The sequence below is a fragment of the Ornithodoros turicata genome, chromosome 9 (genome assembly GCF_037126465.1).
Source record: "Ornithodoros turicata isolate Travis chromosome 9, ASM3712646v1, whole genome shotgun sequence".
NCBI classification, from domain to species: domain Eukaryota; kingdom Metazoa; phylum Arthropoda; class Arachnida; order Ixodida; family Argasidae; genus Ornithodoros; species Ornithodoros turicata.
The window spans coordinates 28,325,505-28,338,243 of record NC_088209.1 but is presented as its reverse complement, the minus strand read 5'-3'; the positions used below and the strand labels follow the sequence as shown (position 1 = coordinate 28,338,243).

The 12,739-nt window shown below is 43.5% G+C and overlaps 1 protein-coding gene across 1 annotated transcript; it reads left to right on the top strand.

Annotated features, from left to right (window-relative positions):
• The first annotated feature begins 2,836 nt into the window (after positions 1-2,836).
• Positions 2,837-12,726, top strand: LOC135368505 (proteoglycan Cow-like). Its single transcript, XM_064601847.1, has 11 exons — positions 2,837-3,240; positions 3,484-3,547; positions 3,787-3,889; positions 4,217-4,500; positions 4,565-4,694; positions 6,846-6,946; positions 7,489-7,614; positions 7,689-7,895; positions 9,002-9,049; positions 9,144-9,281; positions 10,863-12,726. The coding sequence occupies exons 1-11, from the start codon at positions 3,094-3,096 to the stop codon at positions 10,982-10,984; spliced, it is 1,470 nt and encodes a 489-aa protein (XP_064457917.1). The 5' UTR covers positions 2,837-3,093; the 3' UTR covers positions 10,985-12,726.
• The last annotated feature ends 13 nt before the right edge of the window (positions 12,727-12,739 follow it).

Genomic DNA, 12,739 nt, shown 5'->3' with positions numbered 1-12,739 from the left:
AAACGGGAGGCGTACGCCTTTTTTGTGACACTTACGCTGTTCATCATTGTCACAAAAAAGGCGTACGCCTCCCGTTTTCAACAAATCAGGGTAGATAACAATATCATTCGAGATGGTGGTTGGCTAGGAGCGTGCCATGCGGTGAAGTTCCTTTCTAAGAGCCTTCTTTTCCTTTTTTTTGGCTATAGTCGTGACGATGCCCACTTGAGTGCGGCCAACAACGGCAAGCTACCTCGACACCCCCCCCCCCCCCCTCCTTTCTAAGAGTGTAGATACTGAAGGCCTGCTTAATGCCTCCTCTCACTCCTTCGCACGCAGACATATAAAGTCCACCAATCGCAGCAGCCAGCCTAGATGTCAGCCAATCGCAGTAGACGATTTTGAACCACAGACTTTCTGTGGCTGCCCATACGGCTAATGGCGGCCCATTTCCAAAGCTACGGCTGCCAAAAGCAACGTCATATAATTGTTACGTTATGTCGCGCAAATAATGGTGTTACCCCAACACCACCTAGATACAGAAAGCTATGCTTACTCGTCGACGTGACATAACAACTAAGAGCCCTTGTACAGCCCTTGTAGCCAACGACCGTAGCCAATCACGAACGTGCATTCAGCGGGCATAACCGTGAAGATCGTGGAAAGCGTGTTGTACTTTTCGTCTACATGTTCAAATTTCGAAGTTAGCTGCAATCATTTGCGAGTTTCACAGAACGGTGAATCGCGGTAACGGTCGAATTCTAACTTTATATGTCGACGTAACGAAGGAGGGAGAGGAGGCAATAAGCAGGCCTTCTGAATCTAGGTGGCGTTGGTGTTAACTCTTGTCATGGTCAGTTTCAATTCACGTGATCAACAGCGTCGGTCATATTGCAGTAAAGCATATTCATTATAATTTACATTATTATTCTTCGTTGTATCGTTATTCTTTAGTATTCTTATTCTATCCTATTCTTATCTATTAGTATTCTTCGTTATTCTTCGTTGTAATAATAAGTTACTAAGTATATCTAGGGCCTCAACGACAACTCTAATGAACCGACACGATAAACAATGGAGCGCGTGCGTGTAGTGTGTGGGCGTCTTTTCATTTTGTTGTTGTTTTTTTGCCTTTACAGAAGTTTTCTAAAAAAAGCTATGAGAGCAGCATATACGTCGTTTTTGCAGTTGAGTTCTACGGCCAGGCGGGCATCCTTTGGAAGACAGTACGTAACTACCAAGGCGACCTATTACCTAAAATTCATTAATTATGAAATTTCAGGCAAAAGTGAGATAGCTGAACGGGAGACAATCCTCGTTGAAAACCATTCTATCTTTTAGAAATCCAGAAAAGAGCGCGTGCCATTAAATATTCATCGCTGAATTTCGGTATGCAAATGAGCCGAAACCGAAAAAAAGCGCCTCAGGAGCACATCACTTTCGCAGACGACGGCTTACCAGGACCGGAAAGCAGGTCGGCGCCCGCTCCAATCATCTCCATCGCTCCAAATCACGTGGCCCTCTGACGTGGAATGAGCGCTGTGTTCCCGGTCGCCGCGGTTTCGGTTTCAGCTCATTTGCATATCAAAATTCGGGGTTGGACATTTTAACGCACGTGCGTATTTCGGGATTTTTTAAACGAGGAATGACTTTCAACGAGCACAGTCTCATTCTGCTATCTTGCTATACTTTTTTTCGAGAGGATGTCCGCGTGGTCGTATAACTCAACTGCAAAACCGACTGCTATACTGCCCTCAGTTTTTTTATTTAAAAAAATCTGTAAACGATAAAAATATGACGGAATCAAAATAAACGCCCTGTATAACTTATTGGTGAAATACTAACCTACCAAAAATATACGTGCGTGTAATGAAGATTTTGAGGGGATGCAGCTGTTCTGCTTCACTTATAAAATAAGAACAAGGTTTACATATAGAAGAAACAAGATATGCGTTTTCGAAATAGCGCGTTTTACATCGGTTCGTTGCAGAAAACACCGCAAATCTGGGGCAAAGTAGTGCCGATGTGTGGGGGGAGACGACGTAGACGTCTTTCTCCTTTTTTTCTGTGATAAATGCAGTGCCGTTCAAATATAGTACCACAGAAATTACAGAATCCGTACTACAGAAATTTTTAAAATATTTGTACATGCGGTCAGACGTGCGAAACAAATCGGCAGAGCGCTGTAGCAGAAGATTAGGAACGCGGTTAGGAACGCTATAACTACGTAGCATATGGCCAACTGACAGCTCTTAAACCATAATAGAGAGAGAGAGAGAGAGAGAGACGGAGAAAAGGGGTGACATCTATGTACGCAGTCACAGCGACCACAACTGTACTCACGAGTTTAGTATGGTGCTTTTCGAGCCTGTTAATTGCGTATTGTTATATTAATCCACATTAATTCTTTTTTTATTCCATGGTAGCGCAACGAAGCAACTGTGGCTATGAGCGGCGTACAGGAGTGGACAGGTGGAGAGAGGACAGCAAGAAGGAGTGGGGGAAGGGGGGGTAGTATGCGTCGTCGTCTGACTTTGGGGCTTTGGGGGGGGGGGAACTGTGTAGACATTCGTCCAGAAAGTTTTCGGAAACCCTGGCGAAAACGTCAGACAGTACAGCCGGTGGTGGAATTCGAACCCCCATGCACCACCTCACGGTCCCACATTAGTTCGCAATCGATTTCTTAAGACTATTGTGCATGAGTGGTAGGCTGAGAGTTATCAATAGCGTTTCGACGACCATTGCTCATTGCCGACATCGAGTTAATGGGTTAATAATAACTCAACAGCTCGTCGCTCGGACCCAGTGACCAGCGGTCGCTCCGCCGACGGTTTCGCCGTCTGGCGCACGCATCTTGAAGCTGCGGGAGCTGCGGAGAAAGTGTTTTTGGTTACTGGGATCCGTGTTATCCCGTAGCCGATTTCGCTGTTGCTCCCAATTGGAAGCAGAGTTTTATGTAGGTGCTATTGAATAGCGCGAGGAAGAGCTACTTGTTTGCATCTACACATCCATGGCCGTGTGAAACCGGTTCGCAGCTGGCTTCTCCTCATTGCAAGTCGAGACATCTAAGCCTAAGCTCAGCTGGAGTAGCGAAGCGTCGATCAGGATTTAACGATGATGCACTCTGCTGCGAAGCCATTGTGGTTTACAGTGACTGTGTTATGTTGCATTTGTTCTATTGCGCATTGTGCGACAGTGAAAGATAAATCGAAGGAGTCTGAGGAATGGGACTTTGAGTTCGAGGAACACGCCCGAGACGAGGTAAGCATTCCCACTGATCTTGCGCTTCCCTCTGTTGCTATCAACCATTGCTGAAATCCCTTAGTGTTTACAACACTTTGCTTCGACGTAATTTCGTATTTCATAGTGGATTGTGCTTGCTGCGCAGAATGCGAAATACTCGGGAGCAATTGGGCAATTTGGACCGTGACCTCTTTGACAGTTGGATGACTGGTGCATCTTATAGTGACTGCAGTGCATTCTTTTTTTCTTTCGCCTATCCAGAAGCCTCAGAAGGAAGCAAGCAAGGATCTCAAGGCTACATACAATGCGTGGTCCGTTTCTGATGGTTAGTATAAATAGTACAATCGATCGGGGCCTCGTGAAAGTCGGTTCATGACGCAATGACCGACACGGATGCCCGGAAGATGGCAGATTCATAACCTTCCAGGTACTTTTAAAGCCAAGCCTAGGAACGATGGGCAGCGAAACGTAGAAGGAATATTTTATTAATAGGCGGCAGTTTGTAACCAAACGCCCTCCAGAACAGCCATGTACTTATCAAGCTTACTTGGTTTCATGTTGCAGGGGACCTCTGCCGCACTGTTCAATGCAAACCTCACCAGGAATGTCTTATTCAGAACGGAGAGACAGCCATATGTGTCAGCGCCAAAAAGGTGAAGAAAATGAAGTAAGTGTTTTTGTGCTTCGATTCACTGATGCTGCATTGGGTGAAGGGTACAAGTTTGGCAAAATATTCAAATAGTGTGAGTGCCTTAAGCAAAATGTGGAATGCTGATCAGATTTCGCATGCTGAAGATATGTGGCTCTCGGTAGATTGGGCTGCTCTAAAAAATGAAATATTAAAGAAAGTAGTGTATCATTTGTACTAAGGCCCTTGTATCTTTGGGTTTTGCAATGTGTGTAAGGCTTTTGATGACATAAGAAGGGTTTCATGAAAGATAGAAGTAGCAAACGTTAAGTAAATTGGGGAAATCATTGCGTTTGTCAACTGCAGGAAGAGTCAGCCAAACGCCTGGAACAGTTATGAGAAGAGCCCTTCGACAACAACAACTACTACCACATCAATGCCATGGAGTTCTGAAGAAGACGATGATGAAGACCAATACCTTGACGATGAAAGCGACGAATCACGGTGTCCGCCGTGTTACGTGCTAAAGCCAGAGTATGTCTGCGGCATGGACAACCAGACCTATTCCTCAGAATGCAGACTGCAATACCACAACTGCAGACAAAGGGTGTCAGTTCAGGTCTCCTGTAAAGGCTTCTGTCCTTGCAAAGGTAATGTGACGAATGTGCTAATGTGACAGTATGCTAATTAATGCTCCTTTCAAATTTGCTACAGTTGTAAAAACACTGGAGGATCAGCAACGAGAGATGCGCCAGAAGGCTCGATGGGATCGTTACATCGCTAAACTGCAGACGACGGTGGACAAGAAAAAATCGAGTCAAGATGAGAAGGCAACCAATAACAAGTAAGTTCTCATTGGAAGGGTTGAGAGGGATGGGTGGGTGGGGGGTGGCAACGGGGAGAACGGTAATACGGTTTGAACAGACAGTGGCACATTGTACATGCACGGAATACACCCAACGTAAATCAGATGAAGATTACTATTTTATTTCTTCTATCCTTTCTTGGTTCTGCTATAACAGTGGTTACTATAGCTCAGTAACTTTGCTGAAACATGCACACTGCTGTACTTCAGCATGAGAAATGTACTCTTAGTTTTTTCACAGGTTAATAGATGTGGGGCAATGACCCGTAAACCTAAATAAACAGTTAAATGATATGCCATAAATGCCTTCAAGTCCCACTACTCACATTTATGCTCTTCCCAAGAGAAAGACTTTGTTGCTAACATGCAGTTGTTTATGTTCAAGTAACCCTCTCACTTATTGCTTTCTGTGGGTGATGGTCGCAAACTAATGTAGCTCCTCTCGCCATGAAGGCATGTAGGCTTTTAATTTGCTTCTCTAGAGTTATTCCTCATTTTTGCTTAGATTTCATGTTTCTGTTCTGTTTGTAGGCCGGAGAAACTGGATGTTTTGTTGGGCTTTGGTTGCGAGCGCTGGCGACTCTTCAGTATGCGTACCCTTTCCTGCTTTTAATCAGTTCTGGGCTGTAGAGCATTGCTACTAGCTGGCAAGTTGCTGAAGAGGTTAACTGAGTGACTCAAATGTATGTATGCGTGGATACTAATATGGTTACTCTTTTGTCTGGCATTGCGGCTTGGTAATGAATTCACATTCTCTTGCGGTGATGGCATTACGGTAACCGTTGGCCGAAAGCTTTGCAGGTAGTCCTGTGCATGAGTAGCAGCACAAATGGAAGATTCAACTCTCTTTCTTGTTGGTGCCATGTGCTGTCTGTTCATTGTGTCGCAGAATTGCTGTGGCTGCAGTGATACGTCTCTGTATTGCCACGTGGGTCCTGCTCAGATACTGTGGTACACACCCCACATTTGCATCATGTGCGATTAAGTACTTGTACACTCTTAAAAATGATCTTCACGCAGCTAGCCAACCATCATCCCGAATGACATCGTTCTCTCCCGATTTGTTGAAAACGGGAGGCGTATGCCTTTTTGTGACACACGAAGAAATGTTAACTGTCAGAAAAAGGCGTACGCCCCACGCTTTCCACAAATCAAGAGTGATTGAGGTATCGCTCTGTACAACGGTTGGCCTTCAGCGTGCTATGCGGTGAAGCTTTGTTTTAAGCGTGTACTGTGGAGTGATTTGCTGGCTTCATGAGCTAACCAAAGTGCACAAGTAGGAGAATTAAACATAGCCAAGCCGGAATGGGCCGACTGCATTCTGAAGCATTTCATTACTGCCTATAGCAAAACTAGACAGCATCCTATGTGCCTTTCGATAGCTTGCTTGTGAACCTGCAGCCGATTGTGGATATTGCATGTATGTATTGCAAACATACAAAGAAAACGGGGAATTCCATATTGAAATTCAACCTACAGAGACCCGTAGTTGCGTCTGCTGCAGCAATTTCCTAACGCAGCGCATGAAAAGTAGTGTATGCTGCCAGTGGGTTATTGCTTTCGGTTCCACTTTGTGACATTGGTCGCATAAGTTGCTAGCACTAGCTTTTTGTTCAAGCTTGAAAGGCATACATTGTGCTCCACACCAAAGTACGTATTACAGACCCTTAGAACACACGCTGAGCCGTGACACGGTGGTGCAGCCTCCCACTTGTCCCCGCAAAAGATTATTATCTGCCCGATTATTATACTTATCAGCCCGATTTTATCAGTTGGCATTGTAATGAAAAAAAAAAGCAAAAAAAAAACTGGAGGACATCAAGTGTTGGTTCACTCTATGCATGAGAAACTCCCGCCACGTTCCTTGAAAGTTTCCACTAGGTGTCTTTACGTTTTAAAATATTACCACCGGTGAGTGAAATAGCCACCGATTTCTCCCACCGAACCTCTAAAAAAATTTAGCGCCGAACAACGGGAACCCTAATTATATTGTATCTTATGGGACACAGACATGCTTTTGAACACATTGCTGCTTTCTTTAACTTTACTGAAGTGACGGTTGCCCCAAGAGCTCCATGAAATGTTTATGTATAGTTATGTACTCTTGATGTGCTTCGTATGACACTGCAGAGTGAAAACCAAAAGTGGCAAGGGTACTTGGACGGGGAAGGACCAGAAACAGAACAGCATACTGACAAACAAGGCATCAGTTACCACGCAGAAGGAAAAAGGTAAAATAAGGAAAATATTATAACTAGGGCCTGACTTTTTAGGGTTATACCCGATTATGCCCGATATTTACCTCCCGATTCAAATCAGGAAAAACAGGGTTTAACCCAGTATTTCCCCGGAAACTACTGGACCAGGGGAATCCGAGGTCATCACAACTAACACACAACTTTGGAAACTGTGTTGTAACTGCATAAATATGTTAATACAAACTGTCAAAACAGGGACCCTGCTGCCTCTTAGATGCATGGACTAAATATTGATACTCTGTGTCTACTGGTGTGTCATGTGTATTATGCCGAGTAAACCAAAGATTTACGCCTGATCCAACCCGATCCAACCAGAATTAGGTTGAATCAGGTTCAGTTCGACCCGATTACACCTGAATTATTGAAGCAAAATATAACCCGATATTTACCCCCCCCCCCTCTATCCCAGATTTTGCTGGAAAATATAGCCCGAAAAAGTCAGGCCCTAATTATAACTGACTTATGCAACAAACTACATTCATTCATGGCAAAACCCCCATTTCTGTTCTTTACAGGCTGTAATAGTGAAGATTTGCAGGCAATGGGTGACCGTCTGCTAGACTGGTTCTCAGTGGTCATGAGCGATCACCAGTACAGCACCCAGGTCTCTACCCGAAGGCGGACACACAGAGTTTCCGACTGTAAGAGTTGTGCCTCTTGAGCAGCTATTCTAATGTGTATTTTTATCGGTGTTGCGTTATCTTCACCTGCACAGATAGCCTCCCGGAATGCAAGCATGAAGTGGGCTGGATGTTTCACCACTTGGATTCTGACGGCAACTTGCTGCTCACCCTGAGGGAGCTGTACGATCTCGAACACGACGACCACGAAAAATGCCTTCAGCCTTACTTGGCTGTGTGTGACGTTAACCGGGACTCCTTTTTGAGCACAGTGGAGTGGTGTGCTTGCTTCAACAAGTCCCGTGAGTAACAGGGTGTTGTACCTTTGAAATACTTTGAGATACGGCCAGCAATTTTGTGAAAGTTTTTATTTTAATGCTACTCGAGTAGAACAATGGAATTACGTGTTGCCATCAGTGTCATTAGTTTCGCAAAAGTTCCTATGTGTGATACTTATGACAATTGCAGGTTGCTATCAATGTCATTATGTGAACAGGTCTGATTGCATATCATTTATGCCACGTTTTCGTTGTGGCTATGGCTTCAGTGCGGTCAGAGACCATCTGATTGGTTGACAGATCTAATCTTCAAATGTAATTAGAGCCCCAACATGCACTTTGGAAAGCATAACTTATGGAAAAAAGGTCATCACAAGAACATCGTAATTATCTATATAAATAATAAACCTTTAAAGTAATAACCTAAAAAACGTACCTAACATAACATAACTAGGGCCTGACTTTTTAGGGTTAAACCCGTATCCACCCGATATTTCCCCCCCGAACGAAATCTGTAAAATTCGCGTTTAACCCGAATCTACCCGAAAACATCCGGGTCGCGTGGCACACTCATAAGCGTGCATTAAAATAAAGTTTGATAACATTGCTAAACATTAGTTCTATGTTAAGACAAATTTTTATTAAACAAAAAAAAAAATCACCCGAATGCACCCGAATTCCTGACGACAGAATATGCCGTAACGGGATTTAACCCGAATACACCCGAATTTTCAAATGAAAAATATCACCCGATATTTACCCCCCGAATTTGGCTAAAAATAAAACCCGAAAAAGTCAGGCCCTAAACATAACCTAACCTAATAACCTAGAAAAGTAATAAACCTTTTGCCAAGTCTGAGAATTTGTCGTCTATCCTTGTTCCGTGTCTCTGTCCCCTACCATTAGTTATCTTGCCAGTGGCATATGCATGGGTGCTGACATTTACTGTATTTAACTGACATTTACTGGTATTTACTGTACTGTGAGGCAAACACCTTACAGCAATAGATTATTCTTGGTTGCAGAGCAAACTCACATTGAAGCCTTTGAAAAGACTGTCAGTATCTTTGAATTCCAACTACGAAGTCACAACTGGGACCATGTCACTAAATTATTTCTGCTCATTACAGAACGACCGTGCGCTTCGGCAATCAGGCGCATTACACCAGGCTTAGTTGGTAAGTCTTTGTAAATACCCCATAACAACCGTAACGAGATCTCAAAAGCACTTGTTTTATGAGAGCGACACCTCACACAAGTGTCTCCTCGTAGGAGCCTATATTCCCCAGTGTGACGAGGAGGGCTATTTCCTGCCCACGCAGTGCCATTCCAGTGCTGGCACGTGCTGGTGCGTCGACCGTCACGGGGCCGAATTTGCTAACACCCGAAGAAGGGAACGCCCCGATTGTGGTATGTTACGGCAGGTTGAAGCAGCCTAATCTGATCAAATCCCCAGTCATTTGACTGCATAGAGACCACTGCGGCACCTGGAAGGTGCCCACCTGCAACTATCTTGCAAGGTAGAGGGGTGAGGAGGACGAGAAGGAACAAAATCTGTGTGCTTCAGTAATAAACCTCAGTTGGTAGTGGGTGCCCTGTTCGTCTGCTGCATCCGTGTGTGTTATCGCACTCGGTCCGTCAGCGGTCTGTCAGGCAGCAAACTAAATACATTTGACTTCGCGAATTCTCAATGAATTTAGAGACTGAAGTTTTAGGGTTTAACCAGATTCTACCCCAAATTTGCACCCCAAATTGAAGGTTGTCCCCTTTAGGGTGAAACCTGATTTTTACCTGGCAAATTGTAAATAAAAAAAAAAAAAATATTTTGCTTTCACTGAGACGTATGTGGGAATGCGCACTAACTTGTTTGGCAGAAAATGCAGTTCATCACAGTCTGTATCAAACCAGTACATACTTTCAGTTTGAGTAACTGAGCCACATTTCTCCCCGAATATATAGCATACGGGAAGTTTTTCCACCCGAATTCGCATGAATTCAGAGTACATGTTTATTTACCAGATTTTTACCCCCTGAATTTAGAAAAAAAAAAATTTCCCGAAAACTTCAGGCTCTACCAATGATATTATGTTTCATTGCCTCTTAATTTGAATTCTTTTTTGGTCTGTCTACTTATTGTTTGTATAGCGACTTGTGAAGCGTGTTTATTTAAACACTTACGAGAACGATGTAAAAGGTGTAAATCTATTCGAATTGAATTTTTGTATTCTCTCTTTTGTATTTCGTTTGGGATGTGGAGGTTAATAGTTATTACATTTTGCAATCTCAGTACTGCCGAGAGCACACATTAAATACCTTGACCAGGATGTATTTACTGTGTCCTTATACTCGTCCGGTATGAACAGAATATCTCGTCCCGAACGCCCTGAATCACTGCACTTGCACTTCCATTTAGTCATTATCGTCAGCGTCGCGATGATTCATCATATCAAGACCATTCTCCTCCCGCCGGGCCAGCTTGATGAGCAAAGCGCGCGCAAGAGAGCTTTCCTTTCGATGAAGTATACTGTCAAAGGGGGATGGCTTATATCAGTCAACACATCATAATATTCCATTGGCTAGATCGTGGAAAGATGCGAGCCGGAAGAGGGCAATATGGGAGTAGAAAGCCCTTGTTTAGCCGCTTTTGTTTTCCATTCAGGGATCGTTCCAGCAAAACAGCAGGACAAAACACTGTCCCCAAGAAGGCTGGTGGGACAGCCGGGCCTGTCCCGCCTAAATTGGAACGTTTGGTCACATTATCTAAAATGCGGGAAGTGCTCTTTTGTTTTTATTTTCGTCCCGAAAATCTGCTTTTCAACCCGACATTGTCCAATTTTACCCCGTTTTACGGCACCAGAAATAACGCCCGATTCTTAACCCCCCCCCAATTTTCAAAGGACGCAAAACCCGAAAGACACATTGGCCCTATGCACACAGTGTGTCCTTGTATCGATTTAGCAGCAACTATAGGGGTCTACCTTTTCATTGCAGAATCCTTGCTGAACAAGAGCAATAGAAACAGATCGCCGGATGATGACACAGAGGAAGATGATGACGATGACGACGATGATGAAAGGGAAGGTGGATCTGGAGACCGGCCCTCGGAGTACTAGATCTCCACCCTTCCCTTTGGAAAACATTTTGTAGTACGTTGTGGTACTCGCATTTTTCTCATCTCCAGTTCAGTGCAATAGGTGGTGCCAGCATTTAGCAGTTGTCAGATAATTAGCAAACGAGTCCCCACCTAGCTTTCCTTGTGTGTGCTGCCCCGTACCGAAGACAGCAGTGGAAGTGGTGTTTGTCGCAACAACCGAAATGCTTTTCCTGTCCATCAGTTTCACCAACAGCGTCAGTTTCCACAAAGGGAAATTATGCTTGAAGGCAGTGGACAAAGATTAATGCTTTGAATAACATCTGGGCAACATTTAGGTTTAGTGGTATATAGTACATGGAGAGCTCGGATTGAAGCAACGTTCAGGATCTTACTGGGGCCATTTGAAGGTAAACACTCGAGACCGAACTCAAACACTGACTGGCTTTCAGGGTTCTCTCTTGAACCTTGACAAGAATTCAGAGTTTAAATTTTTCACCCGCTTTTTTGGTATCTCAGAGCCTACCCACTATGCCTACTGTGTCACTGAAGTTTAGTGTTGGCTGTTCAGCTGAGAAAATATAAATGTAAAAGACAAAACTAGTCAGCTTACAAATCCAACATTTCGTCTAGCCACGGCACACGAAATGGAGTGGAGTATTTTGGGACTCTCATTCGTTTCTAGTAGAAGTGTGCAAATAGTGGAAATACTCAAATGCAATAAGCGAGAAAAAAAAATTACGTCTGAATGTACATCACACAATGCGCACTTATTCACATTTATGTACGTGCTCTTACGAGAGCGTGCAGTCCAAACCATATAGTACTCATACAAGTTTGCGGACAGACAAAATTGAAACTGCCTTGTTTGACACTTCTCTCGTGATCTGTTTGCAATATAGGAATACTAATTATACTGCACAGGAATCCATACTCGACAACTATGGTAGGAGCAGACTTACCAGAACCGCACTGACGATATTTTCTAACAATCGGGTGGTCTCGGTATTACGTGGGAACATCATTCTGTGACGTGATCACCTTATGAGGAAATTCATAGCCAGTTAGAAAGGAAAGCTCGAAATTATTCCACTCTTGGTTTAACGAGTCAAATTGTGTAAATAAGAACAAAATATTTTCTCTGTATTTGAAATTTCAAATATTTGCACGGTCCTACTCTTTAGTGTTTTATTTAATCTAGCTTTGGCTACAGGTTCTTAGGTACCTACGTTGTACAGTTACTTTGCTAGACTTTGTACCTTTTGTTTTTAGAATGTTGTTTTCTGTTGGAACCCTTTTGCCATTCCATCAGCAGACACAACAAAATCCATGTCTTCCATTTCAGTTGTCACCCAGTTTACTGAGTTTGCTAATAAACTTACGTGTATTGTTCAGTTTCGCAATTTTTTGTTTGTAGCAGGCATGGAATGTGTCATCACCTTTGTGTGCACTTTTATAGCAGTGTCACTGTCTGTGTTGTTGTTGTTGTTTTGGCCTGCAAACATTCCAACCTCTCTCGATGATAAATAAGAAAAAAAAAAGTCACATCCCGCTGTTGGCACAACTGGGTTCTGATCCAACTTTTGCTGTGTTGGTTGAGTGTTGTGTGCTACTAATTAATTGTTTAACAGTATTGTACGAGCTATATGCCCAGTCAGAAATGAAAGAAGTATTTCCCAGTGTTACTGTATGTTTTAGAAATTGTTACATATCTCCTGTACCTGTAGAAAGCCAAGGTGAAAATAAAGGTATTGTTTCACAATGTCTGCTGCAGCGA